Raw genomic sequence first — 24423 nt, forward strand, 5'->3', positions numbered from 1 at the left:
TTTTCTAATCCATTTGGAAACCTGAGTTGAAGGGGAAGAGTCCATCAAAACTGACCTGGCACACTTCAAGAAAGGTCTAAAAGAATTTCTAGAACTGAAAAATATAAATGAAATTACAAGCTCAATAAAAAGATTAAATAGCAGATCCTGGGCAGCCCCAGTGGCTCAGAGGTTTAGCGCCACCTTCAGCCCAGGGTGTGATCCTGGAGACCGGGGATCGAGTCCCACATCAGGCTCCCTACATGGAGCCTGCTTCTCCCTCTGCCTGTGTCTCTGCCTCTCTCTGTGTGTGTCTCTCATGAATAAATAAATAAAATCTAAATACATACATACATACATAAATAGCGGATCCCTGGGTGGCTCAGCGGTTTGGCGCCTGCCTTCGGCCCAGGGTGTGATCCTGGGGACCTGGGATGGAGTCCCTCATCGGGCTCCCAGCATGGAGCCTGTTTCTTCCTCTGCCTGTATCTTTGCCCCCCCCTCTCTCTCTAATAAATAAAAAATCTTTAAAAAAAAAAAAAAAGATTAAATAGCTAAAGAAATACAACTGAGCCTAGAAGTAGCAAATTAAAAGAAGCAAAAAGATTACACAGACTGTAGCAAAAGGAGAGAGAAAATATGAAAGAGAACTTAAAACACAGGAATATAAATAAGGTACATCCAATCGGCATTCCATAAAGAGAGCACATGGGAAATGGAGAGGAAACAATATTTGAAGAAATATAGGTTGGATTTTCTAGAAATGATAAATGATTCTAAATATGAAAGGGCTAAAACGTTACAAAATAGAAAATATCCACTAAAGTTAAAACAGCAAAAGATCATTAACCTTGTTAATACTCTTCCATGAAATATAAAATAGGTGATTCATGAAAAAGACAAAAACAGAAAAGTTGTTCTAGAACTTCCATTTCCAGTAATATGGCAGAAAGACACACATGCTCAGTGAATTTTTTTTTTTTTAAATACATTATCGTCCTGACAAGAACAAATGGAACATTCAGAAGGAAGAATTAAGAGAAAATGGGAACTCCAGGGGATAAAATGAATAATATAGGTGTTTCCCTTCGGGGCAAACCAAGGACCTAGTGCTGGTGCTCACTGCCCCACAGGGCAAAAAGACAAGGCCTAGGGTAGATGTCTTCCATAAAAGGTAGATGTGGTAGCAAGTGGGAAAGTGTGTAAGTTCCAGCGACTGATGAAAACAGCAAAATGAAATGCAATGGTGACAGAGGAGCTGAGAGTATAGATTTATGGCAGGGTCTAAAGACACGTGCACACAGTGTCCACAGCCTTTTCCTCTCCTTTGGCAGGAGGACTCTACAAACTCCAAGGAGAGGCTTCACCCCGGTCTCCTCTCCTCTGCTGTATTTGTTTCAGGTCCTTAGGTAATCTTTTAACATTTTAACATGAAGCCCTAGAAATGGATGAAAATGTACATAAACCGTTCTTTCAGATCCCCATCACTTAATGAGTATAAATAATTATTTTAAAAAACTTTTCTAAAAACACCCACGAAGGAGCCCAGTGAACTTTCTCCTCCCCCCGCCCCCACCCTCCATGAGCTCACGGCAGATCTCTGTCACACACCTGGCAGCTGTGATCAGTGTCCAGTCCATCCCACAGACTCATAAACTGAGCTTTCATCATGGCTGTAGCTTCATGGTCAGAACTTGAACGGTTTCGCAGAAAGGAGTCTAGAAGGAAAAAGTCCTCAACCTTAGAATTAATATTGAATTATTTACTCTTAACTTCAAATCCTTAATCAAAAGCTGACAATGTTGTGAAAGAGGACAAAAAAGAGGGTTCAACTATGCCTTTTCACACATTCATCTAATACAACTTTGGCAAACAACTGAGCAAATTAAAACTCCCAATCTTCATCTCTTTCCTAAAATTACGTTTATGCCAACGTATCTAAAGAGGTACATGATGTGGTACTAAAAGGTTGGAAGAGGAGCAAGTAGTGTCTTGGAGGAAGGTCTGTGTGCTTCAGCCCTAACTTTGCGGGTTGCCTGCATCCTATATATTCTGAATTATGGGACTGCATCCTTTTTCCTCACACACTTTTCCTGGAAATAAAGAAAAATGACACTGGAAAATGTCAAAACACTACCAAGTAGGAGATGCAGGACAGAACCTGGTTTCAAACATACATGCGTGTGCATATACATCATCTAATGTAAAAAAGCCTTCAAGAAAGTATGCCGAAATGCTAATCACTTTAGTTATCTCTCAATGATAGACTTAAGGACAATTCAAATTTTCTCTTGAATTGTTTTCTGTCTCCTCAATTATCTACAAAGAACATGAAATACTTTTAAAGGTGGGAAAACATTTTCCTTCTAGAATAAAAAGACCTGGAATACAGTACATCCTAGGAATAAAGAAAAGACAGTAAAAATAAAGCCTGATTTCCTAGTATAATCCTATTTCAAATTTTTTCTTATAACCCTTCAAATAAATGGCATTTCTGAGTACATTTTACATTTCAGCATTGATACTATGAATTGAAATCGGTCAGTCTATACATGCAAGAAATTAGAAATGCTTTGCAACGTGCAAGGTCCATCCAAAGCTTTAAAAAAAAAAAATTATTACAGCAAAAACCTAATACCCTGAGGTGACGGTCTTCCGACAGCAAACATATGTCCTGGATTTTCTTATGTAGCTCTGATTTTATAAAGTCTATCTCATTGCTGGGCTATGTACCAAACTAATCCATCTTCTCGATGTAGAAAATACTGTCATTTTTAAATTGCTTCTTTTTAAAGACAGTATGTATAAGTACAGCCATATACCTAACCACCATAACTCTATTTATTATTCCTAAACTATCTTCATTACTAAGAGGTTGGTTCTGGCAAAACAGCAGCTTAAAATGATACGAAAAACTTAACATGCTGAATAAGTATAAATAACCTAACTATATTAGTAATTACATTAAGTGTAGATGATCTTAAAGTACCCAAGTACATGGTTAAGAAAAATTTTAAAAAAAACCCTAAAAACTTTAGATTTAAAAAAAAAACCCTAAAAACTCAACTGTCTGTTTACAGTAGGCCCACTTTATACCTAAGAGCTCAGATGCTGAAAAGGATGGAAAAGACATATATGTAAATACTAACAAAAAAGTTGGAAAAGGGAAGCCTGGGTGGCTCAGTGGTTGAGTGCCTGCCTTTGGCTCAGGGCATGATCCCAAGGTTCTGGGATTGAGTCCTGCATTGGGCTCTGCACAGGGAGCTTCCTTCTCCCTCTGCCCGTGTCTCTGCCTCTCTGTGTCTCTTATGAATAAATAAAATCTTAAAAAAAAAAAAGTTGGAAAAATATTATTTTTTGAAACTTAATGCATACATGACAAATGGTGCTAGAATAACTGGAAATCCGTGTGCAAAAACTGCATCTAGATACAGATTTATACTTTTTCACAAAAATTAACTCAAAATGGATTATAGATCTAAATGTAAAACAAAACTATGAAATTTGTAGAGGATAATACAGGAGAAACTCTAGGTGACCTAAGGTTTGGTGATGAGTTTTTACATATAACACCAAAAGCATAATTAATCAAAGGAAAAAAATGGTTAGGTTGGACTTTATTAAAATGAACAATTCTGAATAAAGAACAAAAAAAAAAAATAAAAAGAAAGAAAAGAAAAACAATTAAAAACTCCATTCTGGGGGCAGCCCGGGTGGCTCAGCAGTTTAACGCCACCTTCGGCCCAGGGTGTGATCCTGGAGACCCAGGATCGGGTCCCACATCGGGCTCCCTACGGGGAGCCTGTTTCTCCCTTCTGCCTACGTCCCTGCCTCTGCCTTTCTCTGTGTCTCTCATGAATAAATAAATAAAATCCTTTAAAAAAAAACAAAAAACTCCATTCTGTGGAAGACACTATTAAGAGAAGTAAGCCACAGGATGAGGAAAAAAGATTTACAAAATACCTATCTGATAAAAAGCTGGTATCCAAAATATACAAAGAACACTTACAAAATGACATGAAGGAACCTTAAAAGCATATTGCTAGGCGGAAGAAGCCAGTCTAAAAAGGCTATGTATTGTATGATTCCAATCACGATATCCCGTAAAAGGCAAATAGTCAGAAGCTCAGTGGCTGCTGGGAGTGAGCAGGTGAAGCACAGGGACTTTCAGTGTGGTGAAACTATCGCCGATGTAGAAATTACAACCAGGGATCCCTGGGTGGTACAGCGGTTTGGCGCCTGCCTTTGGCCCAGGGCGCGATCCTGGAGACCTGGGATCGAATCCCACGTCGGGCTCCCGGTGCATGGAGCCTGCTTCTCCCTCTGCCTAGGTCTTTCTCTCTCTCTCTGTATGACTATCATAAATAAATAAAAATTCTAAAAAAAAGAAAGAAATTACAACCACTACGGAGGATATGAAATTAGAGAAAAGTGTTAACACGTAAAAGATGAATGGAATGATTAGTGTTTAAGAGTTGTAAGGTTCCTGTGTTATTTGGGAGGAGGGCAGAAATGATTAGCCTAGACTTTTAAAGCAAGTAGGTATGCTAAATGTTTCACTAAAAGAAAAACAGTATGTAACTTCTAATCTTATAGCAGGGAAAAGGAGATAAAGTTCAAAAAGTCCACTAAATTGGTAAATAAAAAGCACACAGTGATGTAATAGAAATAAATCTAAATATATCAGCTATCAAAATAAAGGCAAACTGACCATACCTCCCAGGTAAAGTATCTTAGATTAAAACTTTAAAGAAATCTAGGGATCCCTGAGTGGCGCAGCGGTTTGGCGCCTGCCTTTGGCCCAGGGCGTGATCCTGGAGACCCGGGATTGAATCCCACGTCGGGCTCCCGGTACATGGAGCCTGCTTCTCCCTCTGCCTGTGTCTCTGCCTCTCTCTCTCTCTCTCTCTGTGTGTGACTATCATAAATAAATAAAAAATTAAAAAAAAAAAAAATCTAGCTGTCTAAAAAAAAAAAAATCTAGCTGTTACATGCTTTTATGCAAAATTCACATCAAAACTCCAAAACTGCTGTAATAAATGGATGAGAGACACACAAGTCAGACAAGTAACCAAAGTTCTATATACATATACCAATTTTTCTCTATTTCTATATGGCATGTAATGTTAAAATTAACTCAAAGCTATAGTTTTAATTACCATAGCTTTATTATGACTCACCACAGTAGGAATACAAAATACTGATGATCCATAAAATACAGAAAAGGTGCACTAATTCCTGACATATAGGGAAAGATGATGTATTTTGAGTTGGCTGTCCATATGGAAAAGAATGAAATTAGATTCCTACTTCACACTATATATTTTAAAAAGAGGAATATTTATGATGATAGTGAAAGGATCTGTAAGCCAGACACAGAAAGTATAAATCATAAAGAAAAAAGATGGAAAAATACAACTAAATTTAAATCTCTGTAAAAGAAACTATCATAAAGTAAAAACATGAGCCAGTCTAGAAAATATCTGCTATCATAATAAACAAGAAAATGCAAATAACCCCAAAGAAAAACTGACAATTTACAAGCAAGGAAACCCAAATGACTAGTCAACATGTTCAAAGATGCCCAAATTTACCAGCACCGCAGGAAAACACAAAATGATAATTCATGTTCTTTAAAGTGACAAAACAAAACAAAACAAGATAATGTCTGAAAAAACAAATTTTAGGGAGTATGTAGGGAAATTGCAATGGCGAGAGTGAAAAGCATAAGCACTTTGAAGACAGACCCATCACACAACCTAATGGCCCAACTTTTAGGCATCTACCCTGGATAAACACACATGCGTAAGGAAACATGTGCACGGTGTCACTGCATGCTGCTTGTAATGGGGAGAAGACAGAAATTACTATCAAGTAATGATCAAATTATGGTTCATTCTGTAATATGAAAATTATACAGAGCATATATTGATGTTGGTTACCTCTTTTGTTTTATTAATTTGACCTAATAAATACCAAAAACTAAATCTGGTCATCTAAATACTACCCTTAAGAACGGTGCTTTAAAATGCTCACACAGAAAAGTCACACACCTATTTCATCTATAAAAATGATGGAAGGCTGTAGCTTTATGGCAAGGGAGAAGACAGCAGCAGCCAGTTTCTGGGATTCTCCATACCACTTATCGGTCAGCGTTGAAGGCTGAAGGTTAATAAATCGACAGCCTGCTTCTTTGGCGGTAGCCTTGGCAATCAACGTTTTACCACACCCTGGAGGCCCATAGAGAAGAACACCTGGAAATTAACAGAGGATTTTATTATTTCCTTGAAGAGGAGATATTTGCTTTAGTGTATGTGATACTCAACATAATCACTTTTCAAAATACATTTTTCCTAAGTTACCTGAATTTTCATGATGCATCAAAACATGGCACATGGTGAAATTCACAAACATAAAATACACCAAAATAATGATTATTGAAGTTAGAATTTATAGGGAGAACTATATAAGCATTCAGATGGAATTTTAATCGTCAATTTTTAAACATCTGGAATAACAAAGGGTTGGTTTTTTAATACAACCATTAATATTTTATGACATGTTCTCGCAACCATTTATTGGCATGACAGCTGCAACTTTATGTGATTGTATGATCTCATGTACTAGTATATTATAAGTCATTCTCAAATTATCATTGTGTAATCTGTGAGGCAGAGATGACTTTTGGCTTAGATACAAATGAACTGTCTAGGGATAACATAAAATTGGCAATAAAGCAATGACCTATAAGTAACCTATTTCCAGTTCAAAAATGGAACAGGCTATGGTATGCAACTGCTTTATGCTTTGCTTCTGTACACTAACTCCAATTTATGTTCAGGGTCAAAAAGTCAGTCAATTTTTGTTCCCGATAGAAAACTTTCCAAAAATGCAAGGTAGAAAAGACTCAAACAGTATACTTTAGATTACATCATCAAGAGATACTTATGTTAACTTACAAAAATTTGAAATACACATAGAGACCACCTCTAGCTGTAGATAATGCTTTCAAACAAGCACCAGATTTACACATAACTTTGAAGTATCCCATCATAATTTGGTATCTACTGTGCTAATTGGGGTAAATGCAACTGGTGAAGTCACCCAATTTCCTGGGCTAAGAGCTTGCAGATGAGGAAAGGAGATTTATCTAATAGCATGTAAAACACATCTCACTTTTCTAAATTCACTTTGTGGAAACCGAGACATGAAAAATCACAAAAGTCCTTTCTTGCTCAGACTACCAACATCCTGGAAGAGGGAAGTAAAGAATGTAACTGAATAACCCAACTTTTACTTTACTCTTTTGATCGAGGCTCAGATAAATCATTTGAATTTTCATTGGGGGCCAGCAGGGAGGGATTTTTAAACATGTAATCAACTAAATGTTTTTGTTAGGGGAAAACAGCTTTGTTGTTTTTAGAAAATAAAAATACCTAATAAACAGTTTTGTTGTTTCAGTTAATAAAAAGAACATGTCATTTTTGGTGATAACTGTCATCAGCATTTACCAGAAGCAAAAATTATCTACTTCATGAAAACGTAAAGATATCAGCTCCAATTACCTTCAATATATAAATTAATGTACTTTTTGATATAACTGCAAAATTAATAAGATATATGCAACTATAACTTACACAGAGCACTATTTTGATATTTCTATAGATCCTATTTTTTAAATAAAATAGATGTGTCTAATAATTTGATTTCAGCCTTGACTAGCAACAGAAAAGCAAACCTGTCTAGTGCTGGTAATATAATGAAGAGCAGCTTCCACTGCATTTCCACTAGCTGGAAATAAAGCTCTGCTGCAACGTTAGTTCTGGAAGCTGTGGTAACACACCTCTGTTTATCTCACTGCCAATTATCACCTAGGCTCCATCTGAATCACCTTTAACAACACTTACACATGATTAATATTTGAATGGACAAGAATAAAAGTGCTACACTTAAAGACGGAGTTGTAATCATTTCCTTTTTTTTTTTTTAAATAAGCATTTCCAATTCTTGAGTTGTAGGACTTTCAAAGTGATTATTACCACTAGGAATAAAGAACTTTCCCTTAAAAATAAGTAGTATTTAACTCCTAAGTTCATCCATATTTCAGTATATCCTCTAAAACATCACTGCAATCCAAAAATAATTAAGAATACTAAAAGGATAAAAAAAAAAAATCACTAAACAAAATGAAGTTTTACTTTGAAAACAAAAGAACCCATATCATGGCTTTGGATTTTGTTTTTAAACTCAATTTCCCAAATTTTTATTTACTTGGAAGTAGTAAAAATGAGTTTGAAATAAAAGGATTGTTTTGACATGTAATTACAGGAAAAAATTTTACTGAAATTTGGGAAGCTGAAGAATGAGCAATTATTTTAAAACTATTTATACAACTCACAAGATTTCAGTTTTCTCTTGAAAACTACCCTCAAAAAAATACCAGTTCGATAATGGCAGAAAGTTCCAATGTTCCCTACATTTTTAATACTTTACCAAATATAAACTTGTACTATACCCTTTGGAGGCTGCAGAAGCCTGGAATTTTCAAACAAATGCTTCTTTTTGATGGGTAGGATGACCGTGTCTTTCAGATCTGTAATGACATCATCTAAACCTGCTATATCACTCCAAGTAACCTGGTAAAAGGTAAGGTTGACATGGATTTTACAACCTAGTGTATACTCAATGAAGTTAAAAAAAAAAAAAAGCCCCCCAAATGATAAACCTTAATCTGATAATTATATGTAAATAATAAAAGACAAATATATAATGTGAGTAAAGACTTTTCACAGCAATAATGAAATTACTAAACTATGAATTTACAAAAATGAACTTAATAGTCAACAATCTACTATTAAAAAAATAAAAAACACCACCAGGCCCAGTACTCAGAACTCTACCAACATCTAATAAGCTGAATTCACTCCATTTACAAGGAGATACTCTGCCAAGAAGACTTGAGAACCAGCTCAGACAGCTAAGTCAGCGCTGGCTGATGGGGAAGAGCTTACCAGGAGTGTCCCTAATTAATACAGGATACTGTCAAATATAACAGGAATAGGTTTTAGAAATAGTCACACAAAACTGGACTTCTGAATTGTATTAATCGAAAGTAAAACTGTGCCAAAACTTTTATCTTTATAAATAGTAAGCAAGGGACAAATCCTTTCAAGATAAACACAGCTTACATATTTTAAAGCCTTCTGACTCAACTTAAAAAATCTGGGGCTTGAGGGGTAGAGGGGAGAATAAACTAATTGAAAAAGACCTAAGAAGAAAAACATCAAACCTAGCTCTACCCTGGCAGAGTAAAGGGACTAGAGGTGGGGTGAGTCAGAGGCAATGTTTGCAAGTGATCTACTTTCCCTACAACTTAAAAAAAAAAAAAAAAAAGTGAAAAAACAGCCAAATCTGAAAAAAAAATCACCTACTTCCACTGTCACTGTAACAAAAAACCGAGTTGCTGGTTCAGCCTTACTCAGAAGTGAACACAAGTAGGGCCAAGAAAGTCTCACTGAAATTTTATAAATCAAATTCAAATGGAGGATTAATCCCAGGGACACGTATCTCTCTGTGCACATGGATACTAACAGACATTATAGACTTTTATTTTCCAGATTTGGAGACAGGGATATAATATTCATTCCATTCATTTATATCTGCTGTACAAAATTTACGCTTGTTGTTGTAAAATATTCACACAGGATCTTAGAGTTTATAAATTACACTAATCTGATGTTCAAACAATCGTTTGAAGTAGGTAAAGCAGGTATCACACGGTCCCTAGATTATACAGAAGGGAATGGACACTCAAAGAGGAAGTAATTTGCCAAGGCCATGAACAAAAAAACTGGAATTCACAATCTTATGCTGTCTACATACCTTATGAAAATTTACATTTAAACCCCAAATCTCTGTAACTTAAATTAAGACACTTGACATGCCACGAAAGTGAATTAAAGTACAAGTTATCTAAACAAGCGTATGTCCAAATATGCTAACATAGCAGACTCCAGACTGCTGTCCTTAGAAAGGCCTGCATGCAAGGCTGGACTTTGGCTGGAGTATGGGAGCAGAGATTTCGGGATAATTCTCACCACTCTCCAATAAGAACACCTCACTGTGCCTAAACTGTTTGTGCAAAGAAAATGGTTTACGGTGGAGGTGTCTTCTCCCTCTGAAAGGCTAGAATTGGGGGAGATGTTAGGAAGTGGAGTCTACATGACTAATCCCAATCAAAAACCTGGGCGCTAATAAATCTCTAATGAGCTTCCCTGGTGAACAGCACTTTACATGTGTTCTCACAACTTGCTGCCAAAGGAATGAAGTGCAACCCATGTGACTTCACTGGGGGAATTCCGACTTCTGGAAGCCTGTGCCTGATTTCCTGCAGAATTCATCCCATGCCCCTCTTTTCTTTCTGATTTTGCCTTGTATCCCTTTGTTGTACTAAATCATATCTGTGAGCACAAAACTGCTGAGTCCTGTGATTCCTCCAAGAGAATCATCAAATCAGGTCGTCTTCAGGACCTGTGACACAAAATGCTAGACCAAAAACATGTTAAGATTAAAGATACGTACATGCATGTTAAGAGGGTCTACTAGATGAGCAGCAATACTCATTTCGTATTCTGAAAGCTTCACATTTTTCACACCAATCTGTTTCATTAATTTTTCTGCCTAGAATGAAAAAACAAGCAACTTCCTTTAGTTTGATATTTAGGCACTGGTACTCCAAAAGAGGTTATCTGTGAAGGCTAAAGAGCAATGAACAGCCATACAAGAATTTTCCAGGGAAATTCTAGGCCCCTTGATCTCATCTTTCCCCAGTGTAAGCCCTGAGGTAAAGAAAAGATTTGAGGGGCGCCCGGGTGGCTCCGTGGTTGAGCGTCTGCCTTTGGCCCAGGGCAGGATCCTGGGGTCCTGGGATCAGGTACCACCTCCGGCTCCCACAGGGAGCCTGCTTCTCCCTCTGCCTGTGAGTTCTGCCTCTCCCTCTCTCTCTCTCTGTCGCTCATGAATAAATAAATAAACAAATCTTAAAAAAAAAAAAAAAAAAACCTATGAGCTTTAACAATGCAACAAAGCTTTCGATTAAGATTTTTAAAAATAATGATTTTACAAACATTTACTGAGTGTGTGAAGTATTATGCCAAAATACTTAAATGGATTAAACTCACTGAATCCCCTGTGTGAGCTTATGAAGTAGAATTTTTCCCCACTGAGAAAAGGAAATTAAAGATTAGCTCAGATGAAATTAACTTGCCTTAGGTTGGAGTTAGCAAATGGAAAAGACAACATATACATGTGGGCAGCCCAACTCCAGAGCCCATCCTCTAACCACCACCCACATGACCTTGCTGTCCTCAACTGTAAGAGAGGAATCTGTGACCACTAAGGAGTCTTAAAAAATCTAAGGAAAACACATTAAAATTTCAATTAACTGAACATTTTTAGAAATAAAGGTGCTCTGATAAATACCAAAATTTTTATTACGTTCATTCTCCTAAAATACTTTAAAAAATCACGTATCCTTTATTTATATTTTTTTTTATTTTTTAAGATTTTATTTATTTATTCATGATAGAGAGAGAGAGAGAGAGAGAGAGGCAGAGACACAGGCAGAGGGAGAGGCAGAGACACAGGCAGAGGGAGAAGCTCCATGCAGGGAGCCCGACGTGGGACTCGATCCCCCATCTCCAGGATCACGCCCTGGGCTGCAGGGAGTGCTAAACCGCTGAGCCACCGGGACTGCCCTATTTTATATATTTTTAAAGGAGGCTCCACACCCAATGTGGGGCTTTAACTCATGACCTTGAGATCAAGAATCGCATGCTCCCCCCAAGCGAGCCAGCCAGGCACCACCCAAAATACTTTTGATTCTAAAGATCTTGTTCTTGTCAGGAGGTAATGCCAGTTCAAAAGGGAATTCCTATCACACCGCATCATAGTTAGAGATTGGTCAGAAGATTAGGACAAATGTGGATAAATTAAGATAAATCATATCCTTATGATGTAGCATTTTTTAAAATGTTTTTCCTCTTTAGCCTTCTTCTATAAAATTACTGAAGCAATGAATAAAGTAGCCTTTCTCAGGTTCTTTAATCTCTTTCTTGTAAAGATCTTCTCTTTTGCTGACTTTAAATCTTTTGTCAGCTACGATAGGTGTCCTATTTTAGTATCTGTAATAACATCAATTTACTCTTCTTTTTCATTACGCTTCTATAAATGTGAAGCCAGCCCACACGTGTTCTTTTTAGGCTATGCTGTAAAACACTGGTTTTCAACCAGGGGTGATTTTGTCACTCGGGACATTTGGCAAGGTCTGGGAATACTTTGGCTGCCACAACCTGGGGGAAGGGGGTGCTATTAGTATTTAGTCAGAGGAGACAGGGATACCGCTAAACATTCTAAAAGGCACAGCATAGCCTGCCCCTCCCCAATTACCTGGCCCCAAATGTCAACAGTGCCGAGTTAAGAAACCCTGCTGATCTCCCCCCACCCCATTAGCTACTTGCTCTTAAAATTTTACTCTAGACCAAAACTGCCTCTTGGTTTATATAGTAACAACCTTTATTTATGTCTAGGGTTTCCTAAATGACAAATATCAGCTATGTTGTTTATGTTACGGAGCTAGAAAATGCTATGGTCCAATTTACCTAAAATCTGTTCCCCATAAAAGCAGTCCAATTTAACAACGTCTTCAGGTTGCATTTACAACATTGACAGAAGAAAGAAATTAAGGTTTAATGGGCAAAACTCATTTTCATTTTTTTTACAATCAGCCCTTAAAATCATCCTGATAGTAGCTATTAACATGCTCATTTTTCAGATGAGGAGCCCAAGGGTCAGAGTAATTAAAAGAACTGTCGAGATTATGAGCTAGGAATTGGCATTTCCAGAGTTCAAACCCTGATGTGTCTAATTCCAAAGCTCACGTTCTGCTCAAATACTAATACTCCTCATTTGGGAGAGCAGGACACAGTTAACAAACAAATGAACAAAAAGAAAGTACCCCCAAACCCATCATACCAACACCAAACTGTGTTCCAGAAATTATCCAACTGTTTCTAGCTCTGACACCCTTAACTGAGTCCATTTCTGAAATGTTTTACCAAGAAAAACAAAATTATGATTTGATTGTACTCTTAAGATTTAAGACAGCTCAATGACAATTATATTTTCTAGTTACCAACTTTTGTTTTTTTCTTAGAGTGAGTGAGCAGGCGTAGGCACAAGTAGGCAGAGTGGCAGGCAAGGGAAAGGGACAAGCAGGTTTCTAAGTCATTGTCACTGTGGAGGAAAAATGGTGGGCTGGGGGGGAGGGGAGTCAAAGGTAGGAGGGAACCTTATTTTTTACTGTACACTCTTTTTAACTGTTTCATAGAATTTTTTTAATCTTTTCATGCTATTTGTTTTTCTCCATGTAAAGTATTCGTCTTAAGATTAAGTGGGGTAGGAAATAGAGAACTAATATTTTTTGCCTAGAAAGGGAAGAGATGGAGAAAAGGAGTAGCAGAAAAGAAACATTTCGTTCAGTTTCTGAAAGATCCAGAAAATTGGTTGTTCTTTTGGAAGAATAATTTTTAAAAGTTAGAGATAGCATTAACAAGGGTGAAAAAAACAGAGATGAACTATAAACTTACATTTTTTTACATAGAAGTCATAGCTAAACTGCTGTAAGTGGATAGAAGAAATCACTGATACAAAAAGCTCATAAAAATACATTTAAATAGGAAACACCAAAAGATTTGAGTGATTAGCTCTATGTATTAGATATAATCTCCTATAAACTCATATGAAAATTCTAGAGGAGACAAGTCATCTCCCCCTTTAGGGTCAGTGCACTGTCTGCCTTCTGGTTTTACTGTGTGTATTCTGGAAGTTGTAGGGTAAGAGGGCTTTCGACTCCGGTGCTCTTCCACTGCACTTGTGCATAGAGCACGATGCTGCAGGGCCTTCTCTCCCTGACTTCCTGTCTCTGGCTGCCTTCTGTCCCCATCCCTTCTACCTATTGCTTGGCCTAGCAGGCAGCGCTAACTGTGTGTTCCTTCCTGGCACAAGGAATCTAAGATTCAGCACCAGCAAACCTTCGTTGTGTGAGCCACTGATCAATCACGGAGGTCAGGATGGCTTCCCCGTGTCAGTAAGCTTTAGCTGTCCCCGTGTAACCGGCATTTGAGGACGGCTGCTCTTAAAAATACCAGGCAGCGGACAGTTCAAGGTTTTGTTTTTAATTTTTTAAAGGTTTCAGTATATCATCTCTTCACAAAATATTTCGGCTAATAGTTCTCCAAAATAACTAAAAGTTTCAAAGACTAGAATATCATGATAGGACTAAAATAGAAGACATGAACTCCACTGAGGTCACAGGACATGACTTTCATGTGTAGGAAGAATTCTCAGTAGGGAGTCTTTCTTGGTCTTTGACTATTAAACTACAATCTCAGAAATATCACACAGTCTAACTCTCAGAAATGTTACACAATCTAATTAAGATCCTAAACCAAGTATTTTATTTATAAATGCTCAGAACAGGTTAAGCATTAAGCTATTCATCCTGTACTTAGAGCACTTAAATAGAGAGCTTACCTAGAGATTCCATTTTTCTACATCTTAATTAACCCCACCCTTTCATCAGGCTTATCCATCAAAACTCTTCTACTACATCTAAATATGATCCAAGCAGCAGCAGATGCCCAGAAAATCCCCGTCCCTGTAGGACACCCTGCGGAAACCATCTCCTCTCTCATGACGGATTAAATGCCCCACATTTCACCAAGCTGGGAAGTTCTCCTGGCTTCAGGCTAGAAGTTGTTTACAAATAATTTAATTCAAATATTAAGACTACTTCTAAGTCACTGTTTGAGATTTGAACGCCCGACATCATCTTTTACCTCTTTCATCTGACAACTGCACTGCCTTTAAATTTGCATGAGGTTCACAGATTACCAGGTAGCCTCAAAATGTTACCTCAGCTTCTACATTCAGTGCTCTTCCTTTCTGAACACAGAAGTCATACCTTCCTCCTCTCCCACATTCACATGTGATCTTTGTTCTCAATGTGTACTCTTAATCCTTTAATTCCCTTCTGTACTTTCACTTAATTATCTAGTAATTAGCTGGAAATATCTAGCTTCCTAAACGGCCTGGACCACAGTTCATCATTTCAACAGTATCTTCTGTTGAACCTCAGAACCCCTTACACTTGTACCAGTCAGCCTTACCCTCAAGGCTGGCTCCGCACCACCATTCCATTTATCTGCTACTACAAAGATGCTGAGAAATGCTCAGAGAAGTTAATAAAAACGAAACAACTAAATTCCCAATAAATTCATGCTTTCTTCAACTACACCCTAATGTTCATAATCCACAATGATTTCTCATTAAACACTGGTCGGTCACATACTTATCTTAGCAGGTCCTAAACCTCCATTTCCATTTAGTTATAACATCTCTCCACTTCACTGAGAGTAAATTAACTCTTCTTACAATATTCTCAACTACTGATCCCAACCCCTCTGGGATCTACCTCCATCCTCTTTGGTAGCAACTCCCCACCTCCTCCTTTTCCACTAGTCTTTTCCCTTTTCTTCCTTACCTTTCTGCCAGCAAATTCTGGAATGACCACCTTCTTTTGCTTCAAATGATACTTGCTGTCCCCAGTGAATGGAAATCACTCTGATTTCACTGAATTTATGGATTGCTTTCTTTGATTACATTCTATATGTCCTCCCTTTCTCCGGGATTTTATAACACAACATTTACAAAAAAATTCTCTTTTGCAACATTCTCTTCCTTTGGTTTTGATGACTTGACAAATGATTTTCCAGATACAGGGTTTGAAATGTAAGGAGGAGCTTTGAAAAATTATATTCAACACCCACCAACTTCCCCCAATTCTTATTTTAGAATGTAGGCCTTCTAGATGACATACTACAATGAACGGCTACTACAGTCTGCAGTATTTTGTCTACTTCAAGTGTGTTAACGTGGGAAAGACTAGTACCAATACCCTATGTTATTCTGGTTTTATTCCTACTTTTCTGGCCAGTTTTTAAAGGTATTTTTATTAATAATTGGGTAGGTAAAAAAAGACATCTTTAGAATACATAGATGAGGTCAAAACAACCACAGAACACCTGCTCAGTAAATACTTGTCATATGAATAAATTCAGGTCCTTAATCCACAGAAGAGATTATTGCAAATGGGATTAAATAAAAATCAAATTTTATCCCCTCCCATATAGAACCAATTGTTCACGTAGCATTTATTGATCCATCCTTTAATAATCTACAAAGCAGAGCCAATTCTGTTTCCATATCAAGTTTCTATAGTATGCCTACATCTGTTTCTGGACTCTTATCTGTTAAATTTGCTAATCTATCCCTATGCCAAAAGCATACTGTTTTAGTAACAAGAGCTTGATAAGCTATACATGTCTTGTTTTTCAAGTGTCTGGCCTACATATAAACTCTTATTCTTCTGTAAAAATTTTAGAAAAAAAGATAATGAAAAAGCCTGTCAGTATTTTTATTGGCATGAAGTATAGTTTTCAGTATTTTATAATTTTCATTACAAATGTGTTGTAGAACTTGTCATTTACTGTATATTTTTGATACTATTGTAAATACTATCTTTTTTAAAGTTGCATTTTCAAACTATGACACATATACAGAAATAGTTGATTTTTGCACACTGATTTTATATCCAGTAGCCTTTAAACTCTTATTAGCCTCGATGGATTAGCTATAGACTTTGTTTGCTTTCTATGCCGAATATCATATGATCTGTATATAATGACTGTTTAATTCCTTCTTTTCCAATCCTTCTACCTCTTATCTTTTTTCTTGATTTATGCATCATTAACAGTAAAATGCTGAACACAAGTGATGACAACAGGCTCTAATCATAAAGGAGATGCTTTCAATTTTTTTACCATGAAGTATATTTCCTATAGTAAATTCATTTTATCAAGCTAAAGATATTACTGTCCATTCCTACTGCACTAAGAGCTTTTCTTTTTTTTTTTTTTTTTACTAAGAGCTTTTCTAAAAAGAATGAATATTTAATTTTAACAAAGGCTTTTTCTGCATTTATTGAGATAATCATAGTCTTATCCTTTAATCTGTTATTATAGAACACTATAAATATATTTTTTCCTCAAATGAAGCCAGCCTTAAACTCCTGGAATAAATCCAACTGATCATAATATATTATCTTTTTTTATACCCTGCTGAATTCAACTTGCTAGTATTTTAATATTCTTCTATTCATTTAATTGGGATAAATTACAGCCCATTACAAGTTTTTAGGACTGTTATGCTAACCTTGTAAAAAGGACTGGTGACTGTTCCCTCTTCTAGAATTTGTATAAAATTGTTATCATTAATTTGTTTCTTATATGTTGCTAGAACTTGCCAGGAAAATTCTATGGGCCTGGAGTATTCTTTATCAAAACCTATGTCCAATATTAACTTTTTTTCATAGGTATGGACTAACTGCTCATGCCTAATTGTTTTTTTTTTTTTTTTTTTTTAAGATTTATTTATTAGAGAGAGAAAGAGGCAGAGACACAGGCAGAGGGAGAAGCAGACTCCATGCAGGGGACTCCACGTGGGACTCGATCCTGGGTCTCCAGGACCACGCCCTGGGCTGAAGGTGGCGCTAAACCGCTGAGCCACTGGGGCTGCCCATCATGCCTAATTCTTAAGTCAGTTATGGCAATTTATATTTTTCTAAGAGTCTCACCATATCACTTAAGGCCTTAAAATTTATTGGTAGTTATAAATTTTCCTTATTTTTAATGTCTGTAGCATCGTCATTATGTCTCCTCTATCATTCCCAGTAATATTTATTGGTGGCTTCATTTTTTTCTTGACTGGTTTTATAAAACTGTCAAGTATTTTTTGTACATTCAAATAATCGGGATCCCTGGGTGGCGCAGCGGTTTGGCGCCTGCCTTTGGCCCAGGGCGCGATCCTGGAGACCCGGGATCGAATCCCATGTCAGGCTCCCGGTGCATGGAGCCTGCTTCTCCCTCTGCCTGTGTCTCTGCCTCTCTCTCTCTCTCTCTGTGTGTGACTATCATAAATAAATAAAAACTAAAAAAAAAAAAAAAAAAAAAAAAAAAAAAAAAAATCAAATAATCAACTTTTTGGTTTCACAGACTTTCTTTATTGTCTACTCATTTTCTTTTTTCTATGTCTACTCATTTTCTAGATTTTTATTCACTCTATTGCATATTCTATTGCCCATTAATTTGTCTTACTGTTATTTCCATTCTCTCATTATCCATGAGTTTATATTAAAAATCTTCTGAGCTTAAGTTTGATATTTACTTTATCAATTTTCTACAAGTTTGATATTTATTTTCCACCTTCTTTTCTAAAAAAAATACTTAAGACTATAAATTTCTCTCTAAACACTAATACATTATGCTTAATTCAATCATATATTTTTTAAGATTTTATTAATTTTTTGAGAGAGAGAGCTTACGGGAGAGAGCACTCGAGCAGGAGGAGGTCCAGGAGAGGGAGAAACACACTCCTCACCCAGACACAGGGACTGGATTCCAGGATGCTAAGATCATGACCCGACACTAAGCAGACTTAACTGACTGAGCCATCCATGCACCCTAATCTTAAATATTTTCTAATTCCTACTAGTTTTCTTTTACCTAGGAGTTCTTTAGAGAGTTTCTTACTTTCCAACTTATTGGATATTTAATGATCTTACTGTTCTGCACCAGAGCCAGGGAATGTAACAAACATGCTACCAGTGCTAAGAAACTTGACATCTGCTTTACAATTTATCATATAGTTAAATTCCAAAAATCGTACACAAGTGCTTTTTAGATATGTACCCTGCAATTGTTTGAAGCACAATACACTGTGTGGAGCTACTAGATAAAGCTGTTACTTATGTAAGTCTGCTTTATCCTTACCCATTTAAAAAAAAAGTCTCATCTGACTACATCAAAATAATAAGGTCTGCAAAAAAAAAAAAAAAAAAAAAAAAAAATAATAATAAGGTCTGCACAGCAAAAAAAAAAGCAACAGAACTAAAAGACAATCTAACTGAATGACAAGATATTTGCAAATAACATGCGATAAAGGGTTAGTATCCAAATTATATAAAGAATTCATACAACTCAATACCAAACCCCCCAAATAATCCAATTAAAAAATGAACAGGAGACATGAACAGACATTTCTCCAAAGACATCCAGATGCTTAACATCACTCATCACCAGGGAAATGCAGATCAAAAACACAATGAACTATCACTTCATAACTGTCAGAATGGCTAAAATCAACAACACAAGAAACAATAAGTGTTGATAAGGATGTGGGGGGAAAAAGGAACCCTTATGCAATGCACAGTTAGTGGGAATGCAAAGTGGTACAGAAACTGAAGAACAGTATGGAGGTTCTCCAGAAAGTTTAAGAACTACCTATGATCCAGCAATCGCATTACTAGCCATTTACCCAAGGAATACAATAACACTAATTCAGAAAGATATATGCACCCCTGTGGTTACATGTTCTGAGCATTATTTACAATAGTCAAATTATGGAAGCAGACCAAGTGTCCATCGACAAACAAAAAAGATGTGATAGTAGATAATAATAATAGTAATAATAGGGGGATCCCTGGGTGGCGCAGCGGTTTGGCGCCTGCCTTTGGCCCAGGGCGCGATCCTGGAGACCCGGGATCGAATCCCACGTCGGGCTCCCGGTGCATGGAGCCTGCTTCTCCCTCTGCCTATGTCTCTGCCTCTCTCTCTCTCTCACTGTGTACCTATCATAAATTTTAAAAAAAATTTAAAAAATAATAATAATAGTAATAATAGAATATTACTCGGTCATAAAAAAAAAAAATGAAAGCTTTCCATTCATGACAACACAGATGGACCCAGAGGGCTAAGTGAAATTAGTCAACCAGAAAAAGACAAATACCATATATGGAATATAAGAAAAAACCCAAACGAACAGAGTGAAAAAAGAGACAAACTAAAAAACAGACTCAATTACAGAGAACAAAATGGATGGTTACCAGAGTAGAAGTGGGTAGGTAGGTGGGGAAAGGAGTGAAACAGGTGAATGGGATTAAGAGTACACTTATCATGAGCACTGAGTAATATATAGAATTGCTGAATCACTGTATTTTACACCTGAAGCTAATATAACATCGTATGTTAATTATACTGGGAAAAAAAAGATTTAAATATTTCATCTACCAATTACTGAAAGCAATGTTAAAAACCTTCCACCATGATGATGGATATGTTATTTCTTCCTACAGTTCTACCAGCTTTTTGCCTTATGTATTTTGAGGCTATATTAACAGATGCACACAAATATAAAATGTTACATTTCTTGTTGAATTGAATCTTTAATCATTCTGTAATGAATCTTATTTTCTCTAATGGTATTTTTGCCTTAAAGTTTATTTTTGTTCAACCAGCATTGTATTTGTATGGTATAGGCATTTTTCTACCCTTTTATTTTCAACCTTTCTGTATCTACAATTTATATGTGTCACTAGTATATGGCTTAAATCTCTCTTTTTTAAACCATTCTTACATCTTTATCTTTAGGTAAATTACCAAAGAGGGTATACTTTTTTAGGAGTCAAAGATTTATGGGAGTACTGTCTATGAGATACCCTACCTTGGAATGGTCCTGTGTTTTCTATCCTGAGCTCTTCTGGGCCATAAAAATAGACGTCCAAATTCAGCAGGTTCAGCAAATTCCCTCCAATGTGAAAGCTGGCTCATCTTATCTTTTTCAGTTTTTACCCTCAGTTTTTATCTGAATTTCTTACTTTCTTGCTAGCTCATGAACACCCTTAAAAAGATTAAAAAATATTTTATTTAGATCGTCTAGTTGTTTTAAGCAGGAAGGGCAGTCCAGGCACCTAGTTATCCTAACCAATCTGTTCATCCTTCACTGACCTCACTTCATTTTCCGTTCCCTAAATGAAGGCTTACTCTTCAGCCTACTATTTACAGTGTTTGATGGCATCTCCTTTAGAGACCTCATCACTTCCAATATACAGTCATCAGCATGTATCATAGTAACAACTACATGAAAACTGTCAACAAAGACTTGAATGTATAAATCCTGATGGTGGTAGGAGGATGGTGGAGGAGTGGTTTAGGGAAAGCCCCATAAATGATACATATCTACACAAGAATAATCCTGAGGCCTCCGCATCCCAGTGAGACTCACTTCTCTAAGGAGCCAAATTACTTATGACCATCTGATGAGGAACCTCCAAGGACCCACATTTTCTCTGAGATTTAGACCTACCATTAACTGCTGGATGAACATTTTCCCGGATGCCTACCACCAGCACAAATTCAATATGCCCAAATCAAATATCATCGCTCTGTAAACTTGTTCTATCTTCAGTTTCTAAACCTCTATGAAAGGTACTATGAGGCTTCAAGGACTCAGAAAAATCTTGGATTCATTTGTATGTACTATGTCCTTTTTTTTCCCCCCATATCATCACAAAATCCTTCTAGCATTCATTCTGATTAGTCCATTTCACCCATTCCATTCCTTTTCTCACCCCCAGGCCTACTGTAGTCTGCTTGTCTATGCAAGTCTATGCAGATCTAACTCCCGTTCCTGCCATATACTACTGTGAGGTGAACTATCCTTAAAACATTCCTTTGCATATCACTCACTCACTAAAAATCTTTACTAGGCAGTTTGACAGTGTAATAGTTTTACACTGCCTACACAGAAGACTTTAACTGGTCAGTAGTGTACTTCAACACTGGCTCGAGGTAAGAAGGGAAAAAAGGAAGGCTATCAGAGAAGCTAGAGCCCCTGACCAAGCAAATAGCACACCTCCTTCTTGGCTAATTTTGACTTGTAAAATGCTGTGTCATTTTTTCTTATCAGCCTTTGTCCACCCACCAAAAAGAACATATTAAAGAAGCAGAGGTCTCTTCCCTGACTTTACTCTTTAATCTCTTACTGCTTCCTCCAAGTCCTATTAGTTAGTTACATAAATCCTCCACTCCAGTCTGACTAGTCTGTTTACTGCTCCCAGAACAGGTCTTGTTTTTCCTACACCTGTCCTGATCCTGTTCGTGATCTTGCTACTTCAACTGCCCTTGCCTATCCTAGCGGCCAGACTCTTTCATGAAGCTGTCCTCAACTACTAATGTCCTCAATCATCAGTGCTGCTGCTTTCTCTAAATGCCACAGCTTCTGTCTATTCATTAGGCAATTAGAATATGCTACTATTATAACTTACATTATCATGGACAAGTCTTTTTATCCTACCATGGGCACTATGGGACAGATGTTGAGTCTAATGCTTCGTATCCCTGATATTTACAACTATATTGCATATGATTTCCAACAAAGGCTTAAAGGTAACAATCCATTAATTTATCATTTAATATTTCTGTTTGGCTTTCTATATCTTCCATAACATGTGTGTTCCAGGAGCTCTTAGAAGCCAAGAAAATAAAATACAAAATTCTCTAATAGGCACATCTCTGCTTTTAAAACTTCTCAGAGTGGTTTGAACTTATCAATACTTTGACCTCAGATTTAAACTGACTTGCATAGTGTAGATGGTGAGAAAAGCTGCACTTCTGAAGACACATGGATATACTTACTTAAAACACACATACACAGACAAACTGCACTGGTCAGACTTCTAAGGGAGTTGTAAATTGACTGATAGTATGATATCATCTAGACCCGAGTCAACTATTTTATAATCAAATGCAGAGAACAAACTCACAGCTGTTCAAATTGCTTTTTTGGATACAAACAGTAAGCAGTATTCATGAAACTGATTTTCACTGATTTAAGAGCTATGGGTAGCACCATAAAGCAGTCATTTATTTACATTCCTGTTTGCCACACTAGCCTACAGCATTTTGAAAGAAAAAAATTTGTTTATCTTTTATCCTTGGCACCAAGAATTTGCTAGGAGCTCAGGAAATGTTTACTGAGTGCATCACAGTCACAACACACAGAAGGAATCTAAACATCGATGAACATGAACATCTTGCCCTAAAACAGAAAGAAAAACTTGCAAGGCTCCTTTAGGGCTTTTACTTTTTTGAGGAAGAACAGAAACCCAAACAAATATATCGTCCTAATAAGAAAATGACCACAAGAGGCAGTTACTGAAAAAAAAACAAACAAAAACCCCCTGTGACTTATATTAATAAGATTTAGCAATTTCTTAATTAGAAATTAGTGAGTTTGCAAGTATAAGACCGACAGCTGATCAGTATTAGCCACATTTCAAATGCTGTGCAAAGCAAAATGCATACCATCACTAAAGATAAATTTTTGTTTAGTCTGTTGAAAAATTTTACCTAGATTCCCTCATTCATTAGCTGACAAAAATATCCTAATGAAGATGTTCACAACAAAATACTGGAAGATCTTTATTCTTCACCACTTTTTATCCTGGTAAGTTACACAGAAAGAATTTGAAAAACGAGTACTTTTTTTTAGGAATAATGAAATTAAAGGGCCGCCTGGGTGGCTCAGGGGTTGAGTGTCTACCTTTGGCTCAGGGCGTGACCCCAGGGTCCAGGGATCGAGTTCCACATCGCATGGATGCAATGTGGAACTGCATGGGGTTCCTGCATGGAGCCTGCTTCTCCCGTCTGGCTGTGTCTCTGCCTCTCTGTGTGGGTCTCATGAATAAACAAATAAAATCTTAAAAAAAAAAAAAGTATATTAAAAAAAACTTAAATATGATGTTCAAACACATTTTCAGATAGGTCTTAGAGAACTTATTAATTTCTAATTCTACTATATCCTTAGCTTTATGAAAATACAAGCTAGCTACAATAAAAATGATCCTTAAACATTTTAGTCATACCTGTTTCTGAGCTTCTACTTTTTGCTTCCTGGTTGGATCAATTGCATCTACCATCCATTTGATTGTAAAGTATGTTACTGCACCAAATATCGTCAAACGGAAAATTAAACCGACAACTTCATTCCGACTCAAAGGACGAGAAAAGGCTTCAGCATGTACCATCTTGATTAACCTTAAAAAAACAAACAGAAATGTTACTAAGTAATGTTACTAACTAGATTCATTACAATTGGGAGACTGATAAGCAGCTTAAAATCAGCAAGAAAAAGTAACTTTTAGTCAAATTCAACATCACTTGCCTTAAAGTGTTTTAAGGAAAAATGAACATACTAAAAACTGAGGTTTATTAGGCTTTTTAATGAACCTTATTGAAAGCTCAGATAATTTAAGTAGACAATTTTATTTGAAAAATGCAGTCAACATCTTAAGATACTTACTCTTTTACAGCTTTTAAGTAACTATTTCAGAAAATCTAAGGATCTAATGACTATACCACTGATCCAACTGAAGAAAAGGCGGCCTATCACTGAAATACTTTATTAATGCGATGGTAAGAACTTCTCCTA

The 24423-nt window shown here is 36.6% G+C and overlaps 1 protein-coding gene across 1 annotated transcript in view; it reads right to left on the minus strand.

Moving 5' to 3' along the window:
- The window catches only part of ATAD1 (ATPase family AAA domain containing 1), a 44665-nt gene that overhangs the window by 17335 nt on the left and 2907 nt on the right, over positions 1-24423 (minus strand). Inside the window, exons 2-6 of the mRNA XM_041729216.1 lie at positions 23858-24029; positions 10561-10659; positions 8495-8615; positions 6033-6233; positions 1591-1697 (exon numbers count right to left, since the gene is read on the minus strand). Of these exons, the coding sequence (XP_041585150.1) occupies positions 1591-1697; positions 6033-6233; positions 8495-8615; positions 10561-10659; positions 23858-24019 (690 nt within the window). The 5' untranslated portion in view covers positions 24020-24029. The remainder of the gene's footprint in view (positions 1-1590; positions 1698-6032; positions 6234-8494; positions 8616-10560; positions 10660-23857; positions 24030-24423) is intronic.

This window comes from Vulpes lagopus, chromosome 14 (assembly GCF_018345385.1).
Source record: "Vulpes lagopus strain Blue_001 chromosome 14, ASM1834538v1, whole genome shotgun sequence".
In the NCBI taxonomy this organism is placed as follows: Eukaryota; Metazoa; Chordata; class Mammalia; order Carnivora; family Canidae; genus Vulpes; species Vulpes lagopus.